This window comes from Girardinichthys multiradiatus, chromosome 13 (genome assembly GCF_021462225.1).
Source record: "Girardinichthys multiradiatus isolate DD_20200921_A chromosome 13, DD_fGirMul_XY1, whole genome shotgun sequence".
In the NCBI taxonomy this organism is placed as follows: Eukaryota; Metazoa; Chordata; class Actinopteri; order Cyprinodontiformes; family Goodeidae; genus Girardinichthys; species Girardinichthys multiradiatus.
In genome coordinates, this window is record NC_061806.1 from 35,747,368 (window position 1) to 35,769,213 (window position 21,846).

The following is a 21,846-nucleotide window of genomic DNA, read 5'->3' on the forward strand; positions in this document are numbered from 1 at the left end:
TCAGTCGAAAGGTATGGAGCTAAATTTGAATCTAAACCTGATCACATAACACTAATGTGTAGTGATAAATAATCGGATTTGAAGAAGGATTAAACTAGAAGGCACAATGGCACACCTGTCTGTAACAATCCAAATAATGGCTATGTATTTTAAAGTGGAATGTTACACATGAAGAAAAGGTTATGCCAAAAAAGAACAGCTGAAATCTGTTGGTGTTTAGAAAGCATTCCTTCTGCCATGGGCAAATATCAGCTGGTTTAATATTAACTAATGGCTGTTAAAAAGTTTTATTATAACCAAAGTATTGTATAGGGTTGTATGATTGGTAAAAGGCAAGAGACCTTTACACATAAATTTGACCTGATGCAAAACATACTTATGGTAATTGTTAAAGCTGCATTTCCAAACTTCTGAATGTTCCAGTAAGCGCTGTCAGAACCATAATCCAAAAGTGGAAACCATCCTTTCACCATGAACAAGCTACTGCTGGTTGCCCCTCATAAGATTTCTGACAGCGCAGTCAAAAGAATAAAACGGTTGTCCACAAGCCAAGAAGAACTCAGAGATCATCAGAAAGACCTACAAGAAACAGATACAGTTTTACTCTTGAAACGGTAAGTAATGCACTAAACTACAGCGGCCTCTATGCGCACTCACTGAGCAGGACTCCACTGCTGAAGAAAAAAGTTTAAGGTTTGCTGCAGAAGATTTGGACACGCCAGTTACATACAGGGAATGTATAATTGGTCAGATGAGGCCAAAGCTGAACTGTTTGGATGTCTTTGGAGGAAGAATGGTTCTGCACATGCCTCCCAAAACCAGCAGGCAAAAGTGGCATTTGAATGTGGGAACATCATGGTGTGGGCTGTCTAATGGCATGTGGCAGATTTCATATAACTGAAGGAAGGATGAAAGCAGAACTGGACCGCGACATTCTTGATAAGAATCTGAAGATGAAATGAGTGTAGATTTCCAAACAAGACAATAGTTGGAAACACACTGCCAAGGAAATGCTTAATTGGTTTCAGAGAAGGAAAGTAAAGCTGCTAGAATGGTCCAGTCAATCACCTGACTTGTGTCTAATTGAAAATCTATGAAAAGATCTGAAGATTGACAAAGAAAGAACCCCCAGAAGATTTGAAGGCAGTTTGTTTGGGAGAATGGGTCAAAACCACAACTGAGATGACTTTAAAGAGTCATTACTGAGTCTTTTATCCATAACTTCATTTGTGGATTGATTTGCTTTGATTTCTTTGTGAATCACGAAATGTTCCGTCTGGCCTGGGATGCTTTAAGATTACCCAGAAGGAGCTGAACAGAGTCTGGAAAGGTGTGACCATCTCCATACTGGACTGATGTCTTCACAACCTAGCTGTGTCTAAATAAATAAAATGTATTACAACAAATGTTGATATCATTATGGAAGTGGCATAGCAGTGATTACCGCTGCTGCCTCCCAGGAAGAATGGTCTAGGTTCAAATCCATGTTTAGCTGCGGGTTGTGTGAATGTTTAGGATTTCTACAGGTACTCTAGTTTTTTTTCCCCAACAACATGCATGTTAGGCTAATTTAAGAGTAAATTGCCCCTAGGTGTGAGTCTGTGTGTCTGGATTTAAAATTTATTTATATGTACGTGATTTTTGCAGATTCTTTGACTTATTTTTGTTTCTCCTGTGTTGCGCCTCTCATACAGTTTCCTTTGTTTGAACAGGTTTGTGTGGAATTCCAGGTATTTAGGCTCAGTTACAACAACCTTTGACATCTCTTGTCATTCTTACCTGACTGACCTGTGGATTATTGCAACCAGTGGGTTTACTTACCCACCACTAATCTGCGATGGTGTTTTCACAACAATCAGTATGGGTGTGCTCGTCAAAGGCCTAGGGAGGAATGTAAGGTCTGCATTGTATATTTGCTGACTGGTTCTGCAGAAGGGCACCCAAGTCAATTTAGAGATGTTTCTTCCAATTTAGCATTTAGATTGCCTTACACCAGCAAAGAGCTGCATGTTTCACACTGATGGTGTTTGGGATGCTTACATGCTTGAAGCAAGCATCGTTGTTAGTAAGGGTGCTTCCATACTGGATGAAGACCTCGCTATAATGTAAAAACTACAAATAGTGATTGCAGAGTCTTGATGACGTCTTTTGGGTTTTATTAGTAGTCAATTCAATAAAGAGGTTGGAGTGGTTTGTTGTCATGGCTGTAATATATGGGGCTCCTGTCTGGACCATGGGGGAGTGTAGTGGCAACGGCAGAAGGGTTAAAATTTGGTTCTTTGTACCTGAGTGCATTTGCTAACTCAAATTTTGCTTTTCCTGTTACTTTGGAAGTAACAGCTTCTTCCTCACTAAGTGACCTTTCAGCAAATGTCACTTCAGAACTTATTTCACTGTAAATAATGGCGCTTTCTTACCAGCTTCAGCCAGCAGCTTCACAAGGTCTTTTTGCTTTTGTATCAAGGTTAAGTGCATTTTCCACTACGGCAGGCTCATCTCTGGGACACAGAACCCGTCTCCCTTGATGGCTAGACATTCCCATGCTTTTTGTTCTTGCGTATAATTGTTTGAACAGATAAATGTGGCACCTGAAGACATCTGGATATTATACCCAAGGATGAACCAAACTCCAAAAAGTGATCAAAACACAAGACAGAAACTGGTCAGGAAGCTGCCAAGAGGCCAGCAGCAACATTAAAGGAGCTGCAAACATTTCCTGCAAGTGCTGCTTGTGTTCTCCATGTGACAACGATCTTCTGTATTTCTCAACTAAAGTTCAAGATAGAAGCATTTTCTTTCAAAGAAAACACCCTGCTGAGGTTAAATGGGACATATGTTATATGTTTTATTGAACAACTTTTTTGGCCTCAATTCCAAAACTTACGTTTGGCCCAGAAAATAGCAGAGTACAAAAGAACACCTTACTCACTGTGAAACATGGTGGTGGCAGCATCATGCTCTGGGGTTACTTTTCTTCAGGTGGAACTATGTGTTCCACCTGTTCATGGTTGATGAACTAACAAACACCTAACTTCAAAGAATTTTATTACTAGCATGAAGAATGACATCATCAGAAGAATATTGGAAGTTCTGGAGTGTCATAGCACGCGTTCAGAACAAGATCTGACTGAATATTTGTTGGGTCACCCTGAAGAGGGCCGTGGACTGGAGATGCCCTTACAGTCTGATGGATTTAGAGAACGTTTGCAAGATAGAGTTGGCAAAAGTAAATTAGTCAGGAAGTGGAATCAAACCTTCTCCCCAACTCTCCGATCTCTTCGGCCACCTGACTTAAAATGTGCAAAACAAACTTTTGTGACTGCTAGCGGTGTGCATGTACAGGGGTGAAGACTTTTGCATTCTTTAATTTGCTTTCTAAAGCCTCTGTTAATTGGATGCCTGTGGAGGCATTTCATTTGAACCCCCCCTAGTGTTTGTCTGAGTCGACACTTCGATTACAACACATACCATTAGACAAGAGAAACATACACATGCTCAAATGAGTCTTTTCATTAACAAGAGAGTTGAGAGTGAAGGGCAGGGAGTGTGTGTGCTTTAATGTGTGTGTGTGTGTGTGTGTGTGTGTGCGTGTGTGGGTGGGTGGGTGGGTGGTGATCATTTCCAGGAAGAGGTACAGAGGAGGGAGAGTTTGTGTGTGTGTTACTAAGTGGTTTCCTGGTCCACCGGGTGTATCCTGTTCAAAGACGCACTCACCCTGGGGGTCATGCATATGTGTGTGTGTCTTGTACATTAACTTTATCAACAACAACACACACAGTTATGCCACAGTTTTTGTTGACTCCACATTCTGTTGACGATAAACCTAATTGTTGCTTCAGGATTTGCACATTCAGAACATCACTGAGTAGAGGACACGTTTGTTTTGGGGGGGTGAGGTTAACGGCAACTTGTAGCATGGCCTCTGACCTGCAGCGAGCTGAGAGAAGAAGAAGGTCAAAGTCTAATAAGAGGTTGTTGAATCATTAAACCTGAAGACATCAGGAATGTTAACATGTTGCTTCAGCCGTCTCGGTGAAACTAAATCTAAGAAATTAAAACAAACATATCGCTGGGTTTCACAGACCGCATCGTGTTTAGAGCAGTATGTCAGGATGGGAATTTAAAAGCTTTCATCAGGATTTTGGTTTCAAAAATGTTGACCGTTTTAAACCCAATGGATTATGTTTTGCATTTATAAGAAAAAAAATTAAACATACAGTGAAAATATACATACAGGGGTTAAAACGGCTATTTTTTGTGAAGTAAAAAAAAAACGTTTTTCACACTAATTTACTACAGTATACATGCTGTTCATCTGTGCAGAAAAAATGTAAATAATAAAAAAGCTTTTTCTGTATGTGTGCAAAACCTTAAACCAATACTTTGATTTAATATGAGCATTCACAGCCATTTTAAGTTTATACCTACAGGTTGTATCAACAATAGGGAATTTGATTAGCAAAAAAAAAAGTTCAGCTGTCCAGGTTGGATTTTTCTTGACATTTGGGTCTTTTAGCTGAAGCTATATTTCTCAGAGAAGTTACAAAGAACCAAAGGGATCTCATAAATGGATCAGTCAAAAGAAGGGTACAAAAATGTGCCACCTCGTTGTATATAGATACCATGGCTAAGTAAAGGCAGCATTGAAGATTCGGGGAACAAGAGAACGGGGACAAACTGGTATTTTTGAAAACATTATATTAAAAAAAAAAAAAGGAAATGGGTCAGGAAGGCCCCTAAGAGGCTGACGGCAGCACTGGAGGAGCTGCAGGTATTCCTGGAAACTGCTCATTGCTTGTGACATATTCTTCATACGTCTCCAGGAGAAGGGTTATGAGAAACAACACATCTTCCATTAGACAACACCCAGGCCTGAAAAAAAATCTCCCAGAACCACATGGGAGATGGTGTTATGGTCTGATGAAACAAAACTTGAACATTATGGTCATGGGTATGCATAACATGTACTGAATGTTAACACAAAAAGCAACACTGAGCATCACCAAAAGAACATAACAAACATGGTGGTGGGAGCATTATGCTGTGGGATTATTCTTTAACGAGAACTGAGGTTTTCGTCATGTTAAATGTAATTAGGAAGAGGTCCAAATACTTTTGACCTACAATAATCGGGTATCTGCTAGGAAGCTGAGGATGAGGAAAAAAATGCATGTGTTTCAGCATCACTGTGACTCCAACCATGCAACCAGAGAAAGGAAAGGCTGCATCAAAAGCAAATTAAAGTTGTGGAATAAAATATCCAGAATCCAAAACTGCAGAAATCTGTGGGGTCACCTGCAAGCGGCTCTGGACAGGAGATGTCCTCACAAGCTCCTGCAAATAAAACAGCTGAATTGTAACCCTATAAGTCACATTAAACGTGTAAAAGACTTTAAAATGACTTATGATCTCAGTTTTACATCACAAAAACTTTCAACTGTGACCTTTTGAACATGTTTTCCTCTTTTTCATTTTATTGATTTCATGTGTTCAAATTACCTTTCATTCATTCATTTATGTGTAGTTTAAGTTCTTTATGAGCTTCTTTGCAGTGACATAGTTGATCTTAACAGCTTCTAATTAATAAGAAAAAATACATCTTGCTACAAATTCCACTGTAACACCTTTTATGCATTAACAATAAAAACCCTCAAATGACCAACCTGTAAGGTTTCTTGGATCATGTTTTGGGATAAAAATTGTTGAATTTAAAATATGCCCGTCACAAAACTTATGTTTGGGTTTTGTCTGTGTGTGTGTTCATGTTTATAATATATATAAATAAACTTGACTTGACTTTAAGACACTTGTGAATGGTGATCAGAAACACAATGGAAAGTATTTAATGTTGTTTTCCTCCCCCCAAAAAATCTATTTAAAACAAATAAGGAAAAAAGGGTTAAAACAGTTTGTGGACCAGTCAGATCTGATTAAATTAATCAGCATAAACGTTTTAGTTATATTCTGCAGCCAGTGAGTTTCTAATTATACCAAGAGACTCCTAAGCTCTTAGTTTATGTCTTTATTGGCTGATTTTGTCTCTTCTAGACATGCTTGTCTGCTGGGTGTGATTTGGGAGCACAGAATATTCTCACACCAGGAAAGGCAGCTGTTCTGTGTTTGGGAGTGCAGCTGATCACAAGGGGGCTCCAGAACAGCGTGTCCCCCCATAAAAATCCTCCACACCAGCTATACTTACTAAATTGGACCCAAGCAAACAGCAAGCTGCCTGCTGGGCCGTCTGGTGCCGCTCAGTGTAACTCATTTTTAATTGTAAAGAAGCATCGGAACCAATCAGCGAGCGTTTCTTCAGAGGACTGGAGGTCCCCTCTGCAGACCCACGGGTGGGACTCGGACACGCTCACGCACACGCTTACTCAGGACTCTCTCTGCCCTCGTGCCCTGTTTACGTGCCCCCACTTTGAAAAAGAGAAATGTGTGCATGTGCGCGCGTGGCCGTGAGGAAGGTGGGACATTGCCGGGACCTTTTTCTCTTTTCCTGATTGTGCTGGACCGGAAAAGTGCTGGCAGCAGCAGGGCTCGGTCCTCCGGCGGGTCCCCACTGAAACTGAAGCTCTGTTACTGGTCTGGAAGCTGCTGAGGAAACATCTCCTTCAAATTCTTCTTCTTGTTCTGGGTGCTGGAAAATATGAAGCTGCAGCAAGAGAAGGTCTGAGGACCCGAGCAGGTAAAGAACCGACTGTTTTTCAGAATTCAGAGCCGCAGAGGCACGATTCTCATTTCAAGCAGCCGAACTCATACAGAGTGACGGATTTTGATTTGAATTACATTTTTAAGCTCATTGAAGGCAATTAAAATTAATTACAGTTGTTAGTTTAATTAAAGTTAGGCCAAACAGCTGTTTTAATCCTGATAAAGCAATAAATCAATCAGGCATTTACAGAATGTAAATCAAATTCTTAATGTTCTTCTGTCCTGGTTTATAATTGTTTTCTATTACCCTTATCAATGCCTTATCTATAACAGCCAAATTAAAAAGGGTGTTTGGGTTAAAATTCCCGCATTTCCGCAGGCAGAGAAAATTCTGTATGTTTTCCAGATTGGACATAACAAATATGAACTGTTGGAATAAAATAGAAACACGTGATTGTTCATGATCAGAAGAGATCGCAGGCATTTATCTCAGTAGTATTGCTATGTTTTGCTACATCCCATTAACATTGACTACACAGCATCATGCTGCCATCACCGTGTTTCACAATGGGGATGGTGTGTTGTTATATACATATATGTGTGGGTGTGTGCATGCGTGTGTATGTGTGAGACATCTAAATTAATAATAATATCAGATTTCTTTCTGTGGATCGCAACTGAAGTTATTTAAGGTAACATATCCTACATAAAACAGATCTATACTTAGTCCTTTTATAAAACAAATAAAATGAACTTATTTGTTAATTTCTCAACACTGTGATCGCCACTATTCTGCCTTACATGGACCTGCCTCGACAATCCTCTGCTCTCTGTGCTCGGTGCTGAGTTCTACCCTGACATGCAGACACACAGGACGCATTCGGATGCAGAGGTGTATGGCATGCCATTAGTACCAAAAATAATTTCATATTTTAACGCGTTGTTCTAATCCGTAAATACCTTTTCTTTATTACGTACATCAGGTTGTGAATCTCAGCGCACGGTGTACAGTGGCGTTAATAACGGTGGCGTTAATAACGTGGTGGCGTTTCATACATATTTTATCATCAAGAGGCTGTCTTGTTAGTGCTCAACCGCTACATTTTGGGGCATTTCACTCAATCAATGCACTGGAAGGGCAGACAAAACCAAAAGATCCCTGATCTTTAGGGAATTCTGCTCCTGTCTTAATCACACCCAGTTTAACAATAAAGTTTGGTATGACATTTGGTATGAGAGATTTAAATTCTTGTAGGAATCCAACCTTTTGATGACATCTGCTGTCATATACAAGTTGATAAATACTGTATCTTTTTAATGTATCCTTTGTTATTTTAAACATGAAACTTCCAAAACATAAGCTAAGGCATAATACAAGACAAAAATACAAAAAATAAACAAAAAATAAGAAAATACAGCAGTGGACTAAATAAAATGAGTCTTTCTGAAGGTTGTGTTTGTGTAATCAAATGCTAATATCTATTTCAATTGATAATCAATTGCCTGTTAAAAATGATTGATGTTTTATTGTCCAAAAATAACAAGTACAGAGATGTTTAATGTCATATTTATGATAATAACGGCTTGCTATAGAGGTGACCACACTATCCTACTATGGCATTATACAGGTCCTTCTCAAAATATTAGCATATTGTGATAAAGTTAATTATTTTCCATAATGTAATGATGAAAATTTAACATTCATATATTTTAGATTCATTGCACACTAACTGAAATATTTCAGGTCTTTTATTGTCTTAATACGGATGATTTTGGCATACAGCTCATGAAAACCCAAAATTCCTATCTCACAAAATTTGCATATTTCATCAGACCAATAAAATAAAAGTGTTTTTAATACAAAAAACGTCAACCTTCAAATAATCATGTACAGTTATGCACTCAATACTTGGTCGGGAATCCTTTGGCAGAAATGACTGCTTCAATGTGGCGTGGCATGGAGGCATTCAGTCTGTGGCACTGATGAGGTCTTATGGAGGCCCAGGATGCTTCGATAGCGGCCTTTAGCTCATCCAGAGTGTTGGGTCTTGAGTCTCTCAACGTTCTCTTCACAATATCCCACAGATTCTCTATGGGGTTCAGGTCAGGAGAGTTGGCAGGCCAATTGAGCACAGTGATACCATGGTCAGTAAACCATTTACCAGTGGTTTTGGCACTGTGAGCAGGTGCCAGGTCATGCTGAAAAATGAAATCTTCATCTCCATAAAGCTTTTCAGCAGATGGAAGCATGAAGTGCTCCAAAATCTCCTGATAGCTAGCTGCATTGACCCTGCCCTTGATAAAACACAGTGGACCAACACCAGCAGCTGACACGGCACCCCAGACCATCACTGACTATGGTTACTTGACACTGGACTTCTGGTATTTTGGCATTTCCTTCTCCCCAGTCTTCCTTCAGACTCTGGCACCTTGATTTCCGAATGACATGCAGAATTTGCTTTCATCCGAAAAAAGTACTTTGGACCACTGAGCAACAGTCCAGTGCTGCTTCTCTGTAGCCCAGGTCAGGCGCTTCTGCCGTTGTTTCTGGTTCAAAAGTGGCTTGACCTGGGGAATGAGGCACCTGTAGCCCATTTCCTGCACAGGCCTGTGCACGGTGGCTCTGGATGTTTCTACTCCAGACTCAGTCCACTGCTTCCGCAGGTCCCCCAAGGTCTGGAATCGGCCCTTCTCCAGACAATAAAAGACCTGAAATATTTCAGTTAGCGTGCAATGAAACTAAAATATATGAATGTTAAATTTTCATCATGACATTATGGAAAATAATGAACTTTATCACAATATGCTAATATTTTGAGAAGGACCTGTATGTGCCTAGCGAGCATACTATTAATGTAAGTGAATGTAAGTGAAGAGTAATTTGTGGTTTGTGCATTTAAATCTCATACACTCTCACCTGTTCTCACACAAACTCACAAGTTCATGTTCCACCTGCTCAGTCCTCTTGCAGAAGAATGGGGATGTTACTTTTGGAACTCCAAACTTAGGCATCAATGTATAAAAGAATACCCATCCAAAACATAAAATGGTTATAGTGAAGCATCCAGCTCAAATTTGTGTTCATAGAGTAAAGATTGATTGTTGAATTATCCCATAAGGAGGAGGAAGCCAGGAGAAATGTCTGAGAGCCATAGATTGGAGAGCTAACAAACCAACACCTGTTGGAGAGATACAAAAGCTCTTTGTGGTGTGCCCAGTCTGCCTGTAGCTCACCACAGTGACCTCTTGTGGCAAAAACTGTGAAACACTACAATTCTAGCATCATTCAGACAAACATAATTTCTGCTCCAGATCTGACGAGCATTTTTACCATGATGTGCACAGCATCCCAGTAACTGTGCCACTGTGAATAGCCAAGTGTGTTGGAGAAGGGCTGGATCTAAGAGTTGCAGTATAGTAGCCCTTGAGGACTGTAGTTGGGCACTCCTGGTCTACTTTTAAGATCTATCCAGTGGTTGTGCAAGTCTCACTTTTCTCCACATAATCAGTCTGTTTTACTCCTGATGGTTCAACTGCACTACAGCAATTCAAACTCTAAAGCCCACTGTAGTAGCTCTGCGAAGTCACTTCAAGCTAATGCCACACATGTGGTGGATGGAAGGGAAGTTAAAATACTGTTATATAATCAGTTGCAGTTGCAGTCTAGCACTCTCGTTCATTTGGATTAGAAACAAAAGAAATAAACATCTGTAGCCCGAGCTAATTATCGTGGCTGAACATGCAATAATATAATTTAGAGAGCAGTTATTAATTTAGATGTCATCTGTCAAAATCTGATGATGAGTTTTAATGGAGATAGGAAATATAAAAAGTAGGGGAAAAAAACTATGTAAGCATTGTTTTACCTGATAGACTTTATGCTCACAAACAACAGCAGCAGTCACCTCAGAGGTCTTGCTGTTTACTCCCTGCTTGTTTGTATTTGTGACATGAGCATTCCTATTTCTTTTCTGAGTCACCAATTACCGCCCACATGTCCATCTGACATATTTCTAATAAAAGGTATTTTTTTTAACCAGAAAACAGTCCATGTCTTATGTACAATATTCAATAATCACTGCAGCTGATGGATCATCATCCATTTTAGGTACTCACTTCCTGTCTTTAAGAATATGTTTGTTATGCACAAATATACATGTACACGTTGTAAATTGATTGTAATTATCCTACTTAGTGGCACATTTCTTTGAATCTGAGCATGTTATTTTGAATAACTGCACAGTATTCTGTTTCTTTTGCCTTGAATTTGCCCTTAGACTAAAGTATCTCATTCTTACTTTCTGTAATATTTTTACCGCATTCTACTTGCCCATCACTTTGCTGCTGGTATGCTTGTATTTTGCAACTGAGGGACAGTAAAAGGTATTTGTATTCTATTCTACAAACAACGTTTTTTGCCCTAAGATGCTTTTAAAAATACTCATCTGCGTTCAAAAACATGGAAAAGACTGATTAGGATTTTCTTATTTTTCATCTCATTTATATTTATAGGCTCTATGGGTCTGAAATATGATATTATTATTATTATTAAGGCCAGTTCTTTCATTAAAATGATTCCCATTGTATAGATAAACATCTTTTGTTCAAAGATCTAATTGTCTTAATGTTTCTTATCTCACTCATATCAGGTCATAATCCACTTCATTCATCTCCAGTTGTACTTCTTTAACTTTTTGTTTCAACCTGGAATCCAGTGACTGGAGAAAGACTATTACTTCTGCAAATAAACACTGCTTCCTTTTGTCTTTTGGAATTTGAATGACCTTCCTCCCAGATGTGCATGCTGCTGTTTTCTTACTTATTTAACTGAACTGACATCTAAGAAACATAAAGATGAATCAGAAAAACTACCTCAGCGGTTTGTGTCCTGTTTGATCTGTTGCTGTTTCGCAAGACTTATATAAGACTGAAATCTTGCATGAGAACAATGACACACACACACCTACTGCATGACAAACACACACGCATATGCATTGCTTTGGTGTTCCTTGTGATAAAAACATATCACACGTATAATTAATCATTTCTTATCCTCAGGTTTTTCAGTCCCCCTATTCAAAACGTGGGTTGTTTTACCTGTTCTGCTGTTTTAGAGCAGCTCCAAAAGCAAAGTCAGTTTTCAGAAACTCTTTGTAGTGCTTGTGGTACATCATGGTCTTTTTAACATTTTCTGAATTGCTACAAGCACCACCAGCCTCAGTGAGTCACAGATTAAACTCTGTGAACATTTAAGCAACAACAGTATACTGTTTTCATCCATATGTGGTCCTCAGGTCTCTTTGCATCTTTGCTGCTTTTTTTTTTTTAACATCTGAGTGTTTCACTGATTCACAGAGCGGCACATTAAATCTTCATCATTCTGCACATCTCAGTTCATTGGAAAACGTTTACTCATTACTCAAACAGTAAACATGGTCGGACCTTCTGTTTAACCTGCAATTAGCAGGTTAACAGCTCCCTTGCACACATTAGTTCCATATCTGTGGACCCTCAAACACACATGGGTCCCACATGGAGCTAATGGGTAACACTTTATAGATCCCACATGGAAACACTGGCTGTGGTCCCATATGCTGCAACAGTTCCTCAAGAGCAGCCATTATTTTTGAAATATTGAATTCATTCAGAAAAGAGGAAGACTCGCTTTAGATTTACTCCAACAGCACAAGAAAGTTTGCATTCCTAATTTGATCCATGGAGTGAGCGGTTTTTGGGCAGAAGAAAAATAGGTTTTATCCATGCAACAGGTTTTTCTATTTAGAGAAAGAAGTGAACAGGATGGAAAAACTATTTTTGAAGGTAAAACTATTTTATTCATAAATATTTATTGAACTGACTTTTCTTTACCTTGTACAGGCTGCATTTCCCCCCCCTTCACTTGTCTGGCAGCCTGTTTTAAAACTGAAATAAGTCTATTTAGTAATAAAACAAGGAGCAGACAAATTAAAATTTACAGTATCAGACAAAAATATTTAAACCCCTTTAATCTTTTCACGTTTTGTCACATTGCCACAATCCCACAAGCTTCAGTGCATTTTATTGAGATTTTATGTGATACACCAAGATAAAGCATGCATAGGTGAGATGGGGAAGCAACTGATACATGATTTTACATTTTCTTTACCAGTCAAAATCTAAAAGCATTTATATTCAGCCCTCGTGAGTCAGTACATTGTAAAACCAAGGCTTTTGAGGCATGTCTCTGTCAGATTTGCCTGTCTAGAGATGGACTTTATTGCCATTTTAAAATAGCTGGAACGCATCAGTGAATTCCAAATCTGTTTAGTTAAGGTATAAATGTATAAATGCTTATTCAGAATGGCTGCTTTCTGTTATTAAATGTATAATTCATTCAGAACACCAGAACATTTTAAGACTCTGCACTACGCATAACAAAATATTGGATTATCCAAGTGTTGTGTTTCTCCCCATTGGTTGTCTAATAGGTTGTTTTAAAAAGTGTTATCTGTTCCCTGCAGATTCTCTGTTAGGCTACCAAACTCCTCGTCGTCATGCCTTTCTGGCTGCGCCTCTTGCTCCTCCTCTTTGTGCCTCTCATCCAATCCGATGGGTGCTCCTTCTCCTCTGGCAACATGACAGATGACCGTCAGAAGGTCACTCTTGCAGCTATCTTGCCTACGACCAACACGGATTATCCATGGTCGTGGCCTCGGGTGGCGCCAGCCCTCAACCAGGCAATCTCGCGGGTGAACTGTGACCCTTGGCTACTCCCAGGTCTGAAGCTACATCTGGTTCATGGCAATTCTGAGAACAACGCTGGCTACTGTTCGGATTCAATGGCACCACTGGTCGCTGTTGACCTGAAATTAGCCCACGATCCCTGGGCTTTCATTGGTCCAGGCTGTGACTACTCTTCTTCACCTGTTGCTCGTTTCACCACCCACTGGGATGTGCCCATGGTGACTGCTGGGGCCCGTGCCATAGGCTTTAAAACTTATGGAGCAGTCACAAACACGGGCCCCACACATCTGAAGTTGGGTGAGTTTAGTTTGAAGATCCAGGAAACATTTGGGTGGCAGCGGCATGCCATGCTTGTCTACAGCGACAACAAGGACAGCAACGACGACAGGCCGTACTACTTTGCTGTGGAGGGAGTGTATGACCTGCTGAGAATCCAGAACATCAGCACCTACGACTACTCACTGGAGAATGACATCAACTATAAGTTGGTGGTCCAAAAGATCCGAGAGAACGGCAGAGGTCTGCTTCCTTTTTCTATTCTTCCTGCTTTATCTCTAGGTATCTTTCGGGGCATCTGAACTCTGACACTCCAGCTGCTTTCACTGTTTGCTTAAGTCTTGGAACTTCCTCTTCATTACTTCATTTAATCCACTCTTTCACTGATTTGTTGTCCTGGAGATTCATGATCATGGCAATGTGCAAGCTTCAACTGCTTTCGTCACTGGTTTCATTTCCCTCCTGTTTTATTTTTCATTGACCCTCGTATTTCTTGGATAAATCGGCTTCCCTATGTTTATTTTTTATTTTATTTTTTATGGTTTTCTCATGGAAAACTGGCAGATTTTTGCTTGATCTGAACTGACCAGTGGATAAATACTCCAAAATATTATTTATTTTATTCTATTTATTGAATGCTTCAACACTAAAAACTCCCATTTCAGTCTATATATCAATCAACAGCAAGTTCTTTAATGTACATATTTTGATTTTACACACTTAAATGTTTCATGTCATTAAAAGAAAACAAATGAAACAACAAGCAAGTAAATACAAAAAGCAGTTTTCAAATAACAATTTCATTTATTAAGGTAAAAAAGCTGTCCAAACCAACATTTATGTGAGAAAGTAATTGCCCCACCTTTATTAAATCATACGATAACCATGATTAACCATATATATTTGAAAAGGCTGAGTTAAATTTCACCAGCCACACCTAATCAAGAAATTACAGAACCCGTCTGACAACATGAAGTAGGCTAAAATCTATCACAAAGCAACACAACAGACCCAATCTAAATAAATTCAAGAAGAGATGAGAAACAAAGTCAGCCTGGAAAGGGTCACAAAGAAAATTTGTGAACCACATCGTCCATGAATGGAGAAAAGTTTGTATAGTGGTGAGCCTCCAAACGTCCTCCAAGAGTACATCAACGACTTATCCAAAAGAGCTTTGAACAATGTCTAAAGCTCTGCAGGCCTCAGTTGTCTCAGTTAAGGTCAGAGTCCATAATTTAGCCCAGAACTACTGCTGACAAAAAAGAACACAAAGGTCCGTTTCACATTTACCAAAAACATTTTGATGATCTGGAAGACTTAAAATATTTTGTGGACTGATGAGACAAAAGTAGAACTTTCTGGAATGTTTGTGTCCCATTACATTTGGTGTTAAATCAACGCAGCATTTCACAAAGAGAACATTATACCAACAGCCAAACATGGGGAGGGGAGTGTGATGATATGGGGCTTCTTTGCTGCTCCAGGACCTGCACGACTTGTTGTAATTGATAGAACCATGAATTCTGCTCTCTGCCAGAAAATCACTAAGGAACATTTGGGGGGTGTTGTGCAGGACAATGTGGTCAAGTCAAAGTTCAGACTTAAATGTGATTGAGATGCTGTTGCATGACCTTAAGCATGTCATTGATAAAATTGGGGACAAATTTCCTCCACAATGATGTCAAAGAGTCGTAGTAGTTTGATGATAGTCTTTTCATATATAGGCTGGTTTGAATAGCTTTTTTTCCTTATAAAATGAAAATTTAATAACTGCTTTTTGTATTTACTCAGGTTATCTTTATCTGATAGTAAGTAAAATAAGACTTTTTCTCCTCATAATTTCTCTACTTTTTCCCTGTTTTCTTTTCATTTTTCCTTTATGATCACTCATCCGTCGGGTTTGCATGAGCTTTCTAGGTCCAGCATTGACTTCCCTGTTTTGATTCCGCTTCACTCCCATGTGCTCTTTCCCCTTTGTTTCCTCCTGTCGTACTTTCCTCAACCTCCCTTGTTTTGGATCTCTCTCCCTCCCTTGATGCCGGTAAATGAAAGTTAATTATTGCTTGATTTTTCTACGTAGTGGTTAATGACTGACCTCAGTTTTATATCTGTTAGCCCATTTGAGTTTGTGTGCTTTTTTGTTTTGTTTTACATCCAGCATTTATTGGCAGTAATTTCAGTTTAGGGCCTCGGGAGTGACGACATTCCTGCATTGTAAGGAGGACATTCCTGCATCGTCAGAACAGTTTGGCTGGACCTCTGTGTGAAGTTTCAGTTTTTAGCTCAGCAACAGAATCAGTTGAGTGTATTTTCCTGGTGATCCCCTCTGTTGGGAAGACTAATGTGAGTGCATTTGTTGTTTGCACCTGTAAGTAATCAGGATCTAAATGTGGAGGGAAAAGGAATCTGTCCCTTTAATCCTCTGTTTATTTGATGTGAAACATGCCGCTGCCGTCACGGAGTGAAGTAACTGCAGAAGTTACGGTATCATGTATAACCACATGTATGAATGCTTATTCCAACATGAAACCTGATAATCTGATACAAATTGGTTAAATCAGTGAGCTGACACACTGGCTTCAACCTTACATTCTATTTGGACATTTCAACAACAAATGCCATTCAATTTTACTGGGAATGATTTGATTATTATGCAAATATTCCTGGATCCACAGCTCAGAGCAGAGATTTTCTTCACAGAACAGCTACACATGCACTCCACAAATCTGGCTTTTATCGAGGAATGGCCAGAGGAAAGCTATTGTTATAATAAATCCTGAAGAGGTCCCATACACAGTTTGTCACAAGCCATGTAGAAGACCCAGCAAACACCTGAAAGATGATGCACTGATCAGATGAGCAAATAAAACATGACACAGTATTCTAAATGTACCATCTCCATGGTGAAACATGGTGGTGGCAGCAGCAGGCTGTTGGGATGCTTTTCTTTCAACTGGACCAGGGAGGGCAATGGGGAGATGAATAGACAGGCCAAGCCTGAAAGAAGGCTTGTTAGAGGTTGCAAAAGAGTTGAGACTGGGACAGAGATTCATCTACCAGCAGGACAACGGATGTGAACATACAGCCGGAGCTACATTAGGATGGTTTACATCAAAGCATATTTATGTGTTAGAATGGCCCAGTCAAAGTCCAGATTTAAAGAAAACTGAAAATCTGGCAATACCTAAAAATTACTGTTTTATTTGTACAAAAACCCCAAATGTAATTTCACTTCCACTTAACAGGAATGACATCATAATTAAGCAAATAAATTGTATTCATATATCACCTCTTACAGACTAAAATCCCAAAGACAGAGTATAAGAATTAAAACATATTAGGCTCATGAAAAAATACAATGTTCTTTGCTGCTGCTTTAGCAAAGTTAGGCTTGACTCATGTCCTTCAGCTCATGCCTTTGCTAACCCTACTACTAAGTCTGCTGTGTTCAGTCATCCAATCAAACAATACATAACAACATAACTTTAAAGGTGTACAATATCTTAACAATGCTGCTCGCTCAGGGCCATAGTTTTCCCAGCTTTGTAACCCTTTCCAAAGAAACTGCAATTGCAGAAACAAACAGAATCACTTCAAGTTTGTCTTGTGTTTTGGCAGGTTTTGTGTTAAACATAGCAGCCCTGCTTGGTGGTGTTGGGGAAACACCTTGGTCCATTACCTTACCACCTTGTGAACATGTTAGCAGTGCAATATTACATTGTATTGTGGAAAACAATACATTATTCACATAAAATATTAGAATTTCTAGGCAATTCAACTACTTTTATTTAAGAAAATGCATAGCTCTACCCTTGTCTTAACTACATTACTTTTTAATTCAGGTATAAAGGGAATGCTTTAAATACTTCAGCTGAAAAACGCAAATACAGTTTTGAGGAAAACTATTTGCCCCCTAACAGATTTTTTCTGTTTTGGGTTTTGTTTTGGTCACTCTTAAATGTTTCAGGTCATCATACAAATTGTATTATGAGGCAAAGATAACCTGATTAAATACAAAATCTATTTATCATGGGAAGAGAACAATCTGAAACAACCTGGCCCTTTGTGAAAAGTAATTGTACGTAAACCAAATAACTGGTTGTGCCGCTCTTAGTGACAACATCTACCATAATGTTTTTGAGTCTTATGCATCACTGAGTAGGAGCTTTGTATGGGAAGAAACGTGTGCCATCAGAAACGGAATTTGAATTGCTCAAACTGTATTTGTGTAATTTGAAATTAAATGCATTGGTTTGAAAATTAATTTAACTAAACTGAAACTGAATTGTATGGTTTGAAACTGAATTAATTTGCTTTTAAAATGTATTTCGTTGTATTAGAAATTCAGTTTGACTACTTTCACTTTCAGGTCTGTAATTCAATTTCAGTTCCAAAATTCAGTTTTTTGTGTCACACATCCGGGTTCTTGAAGCCACAGATTAATCAAACACAGATTTTCTGATTCATGGATGTCATTCACTATTGCTGTGTCCAAATTTAGGACTGCATTCTGTTGAAGGATGCATTTATAGACCGATAACGTCCTGGATGAGGCGACGAATGCTGTCCAATCTCCAAGGTTCCAACAAATGCGTCCTTATCCCCAGATTTGAAAGATGGGTCCAGTGTATCCTCCGTGGCTCACCCTATCCCATGATTCATTGCGGGTCAAAGTAAATCGTTCAAACGGAAGTAGCAAAGGCTGGAGGAGAGAGAAAAGCTGTGAATAAAATTATATTACGCATTCTGTGAAACAACTGAACTTTTACAATGTTTTTAGACGAGAATGTAGTTGTGTAAACCTAAAATATCTGATCAGTTTATGAAGATATCGTTTAATTACACAAATGCGTCGATGTGTTCGTCCGCTGCTCCAGCAGCCGCTCGCCTCGCTAGCTGTCAGCTGACCGGGTGGTTGAGGTGCGCTAAACCCCGAGAGAACAGCTGACTCCTGGCACATTGTTTTCAAACTCCCGCTGGGTTTCCCCAATGGGTGGAAGTTAAACAGATATAATTCAGTCAGATGAAATCTAATATTAATGTTTGGTTTATTTATAATAATAATAATAATTATTATTATTATTACTATTATGCTCTGCAAATAAACTCATTTAAACTTTGTTCCTAAAGTTAATATGTTAGTGTTTAACTTGTTGAAAGCTTTGCAAATAAATTAAACAAATGGTATTTGTCATCAATGTATTTTATCTAGTGTTAGATTTTTATATCTATGAACATAAACAATATTTTCAACATTTTAATTGGCTGAATAATGAACAATATCATAAAACTATAACATTTTAAAACAAAACAGCATTATAAGCCATCAGCAATATGTAAAAGGGTAAATAAAAACCCTGTAGTTATTTAGCGTTATTAACCTTCAGGCTCCATTTGTTCGGCTTCACAGCTCTGCGCTTCACGCTAACGCGGTTGCTAGGCAACATAAGTGACGCTGAGGTAAGGGCAAGAGAAACGCAGACCAACGTAACACCGGCGGCAAACTAAGCTAATCTGGCATGTTTAGCTAATAGCTACAGGTAGCATAAGTGTTACTGTTTGACCATCATTTGTTTACATGACGCTTCTTATAGATACTCATTTGACTAGATGATTGACATCCGCTAAGCTCATGTAGCTGCACTGCTCCTGTTCAACATGCCGTAAAGGAAGTTTAACCTGATGTGAAACGTAAATCGATGAATATGTGTTTGATTAATCTGTGCCTATCCTCAAGGACCCGGATGTGTGACACCAAAAACTGAATTTTGGGACTGAAATTGAATTACAGACCTGAAAGTGAAAGTAGTCAAACTGAATTTTTAATACAACGAAATACATTTTAAAAGCAACGAATTCAGTTTCAAACCATAAAATTCAGTTTAGTGAAATTCATGCATTTAACTTCAAAATGCACAAATACAAATTCAGTCAGAGTAATTCAAATTCAGTTTCTGATGGAACAAGTTTCTCACCATAACTTTGGTCCACTCTTCTTGGGAACTGTTTAGATTCAGGCATGTTGGACGGTGGTCAAGTGTGAAGAACCCCTTTAAGGTCATCCCACAACATCTCAATCTAGTTGAAGTCCAGACTTTAACTAGTTCATTCCAAAACCTTCATTTATTTCCTTTTTATTGTTTTTTGTTGTTGTTTTAAGACATTCAGAGGTGGACCTGCTCATTCGCTTCAGGTCATAGTCCCGCTGCATAACCCGAGTGAACTTAAGCTTAAGGTCACAAACTGATGTTCTCCAGATGTTCTCCTTCAGGATTTTCTGATAGAGAGCAGATTTTATGGTTCCATCAATTACAGCCAACCATTTAGGTCCTGAAGCAGCAAACCAGCCATTTTTGACTGTCGGTATGTTCTTTTCCTGGAATGCTGTATCAGTTTTACACCACATGTAAAAGGATGCACACCTTCCAAAACGTTCCACTTTAGTTTTGTCATTCCACAGAATATTTTTACAAAAGTCTTGTTTTGGCTACTCTTCCAAGGACGCTATACTTTCTTCGTGTTGAATCAGAATGACTGTCCTTAACTATGGACAATGAAGCCTGAAGTGTTTTAGATGTTGTTCTAGGTTCTTTGGTGACCTCCAAGATAAGTTGTTGATGTTCTCTTGGAGTAATTTTGGGTCAGATGGTCTTTCCTGGGAAGGTTCATTGCTGCACTATGTTTTCTTCTTTTGTGCATAATGTCTCTCACTCTGGTTCACTGGAATCCCAGTCAGAAATGGTTTTGCAACCTTTTCCAGACTGATCAATGGCAATGGCTGTTCTGTAATGTTTTTAGATCAGGGCCTTGACATGTTACGTTTTGAGATCTTTTAGCCTACGCCATGATGTCAAACAGGTTCTATTTAATTGATTATTAATTTTACATGTGTGACACTAAATAGACCAGGGCGTGGCTCTTGAAATTGAACCAGTTGCAGTTAATTCATGTCTTTAACAAGGGGGGTAATTATATTTTTATATAGGACCAGGGTGCATTGTGTAGCTTTTCATCTGAAATCAGCATTTGAAAATAGTTTTTTGTTCTCACTCAAGTTATCTTTGTCTGATATTAAAATTTGTTGATGATCTGAAAAGTGTGACAAAAACAGCAAAAATAGAACAAATCTATGCAAGAGGAAATATTTTTTTCTCAGCACTGTAAATGTATGTGAAGGGTCAAATCTGAGGTGTTCTTGGTCACTACACTGTAAATCCTCTGAACATTAGTTCACTACATTTATGTCACACCTTTTATTTCTGTTTACTTGCAGCTGAACACAGTCCTAGCACAGGCACATGATCTAACATTTGTTTTATTAGGTATTTTAAGATTTTATATAAAACCTTATTCTAAATCATATAAATAACCATGTGTGTGGCTAAATAAAACACTGGCTGGACTTTGTTTTTTACAATTTTGCAATAAATTTGCTGCTATGTGTGCATATTATCAAGACCTTTACATGTAAATCCTGTTCAGATGTTATTGAAGTGTTAATAACCATTTAGACCCCAGCAGGACCAAAACATACTGGGTGCAGTTTGATGTTTGGCGTGACATCATCACAGACTCGCTAACTGCTCCTGCTTTCCTCTAACCGACACCAGCTGCTGCCCTTCGGCAATGTTGGACGTCCTCAAAGTAATTACCCCTCGGTGTGTGTCTGTGCGCTTGGCAGATATAATTCATGTTGCGGGGATGCAAATCCGTTTACACAGCCACATTATGGGGAAGTGTCTTCGGTTCCACATATCGTATATCAAAACATATTAAAGTGAAGACATTTATTGTTTAGTTGAGGTTGGGGAAAGGGTTAGTCAAGTGGTAGTTATGGTAACGACTGGAGAAAGTTTTTCAGAAATAGGTGTAAGTCAGATTAATGTCCTCTGAAGCCATGGAAACAGGAAACATGTGCTTGTGTCAGAGCAACAAGTCTCCCCCTGTCAAACTCTTTTTTTTTTTCTTAAGTTTTATTAAAAACAGTTTACTAAAGACAAACATTGTGGAAGTTTCTGGGTTTCACATGTGAAACTCGCTGCCCGCAATTATGGAGTCCACCTCGGGGAGTAAGTGGAGCGGGCTGGGGAGGGCAATTTTTCTTTCACTGTAGGACTTTGAGTGACACTGGGGAGGCAGATATTTTCAGTCTGTCCAGATTTAAGCAGAATGTGGTATAACAGGACTAGCTCA

The 21,846-nt window shown here is 38.9% G+C and overlaps 1 protein-coding gene across 1 annotated transcript in view; it reads left to right on the forward strand.

Annotated features, from left to right (window-relative positions):
* Positions 1–6,190: 6,190 nt before the first annotated feature.
* Positions 6,191–21,846, forward strand: part of LOC124879306 (atrial natriuretic peptide receptor 1-like) — a 62,666-nt gene continuing 47,010 nt past the window's right edge. Inside the window, exons 1-2 of the mRNA XM_047383796.1 lie at positions 6,191–6,688; positions 13,155–13,896. Coding sequence (XP_047239752.1) covers positions 13,188–13,896 — 709 coding nt within the window. The 5' untranslated portion in view covers positions 6,191–6,688; positions 13,155–13,187. The remainder of the gene's footprint in view (positions 6,689–13,154; positions 13,897–21,846) is intronic.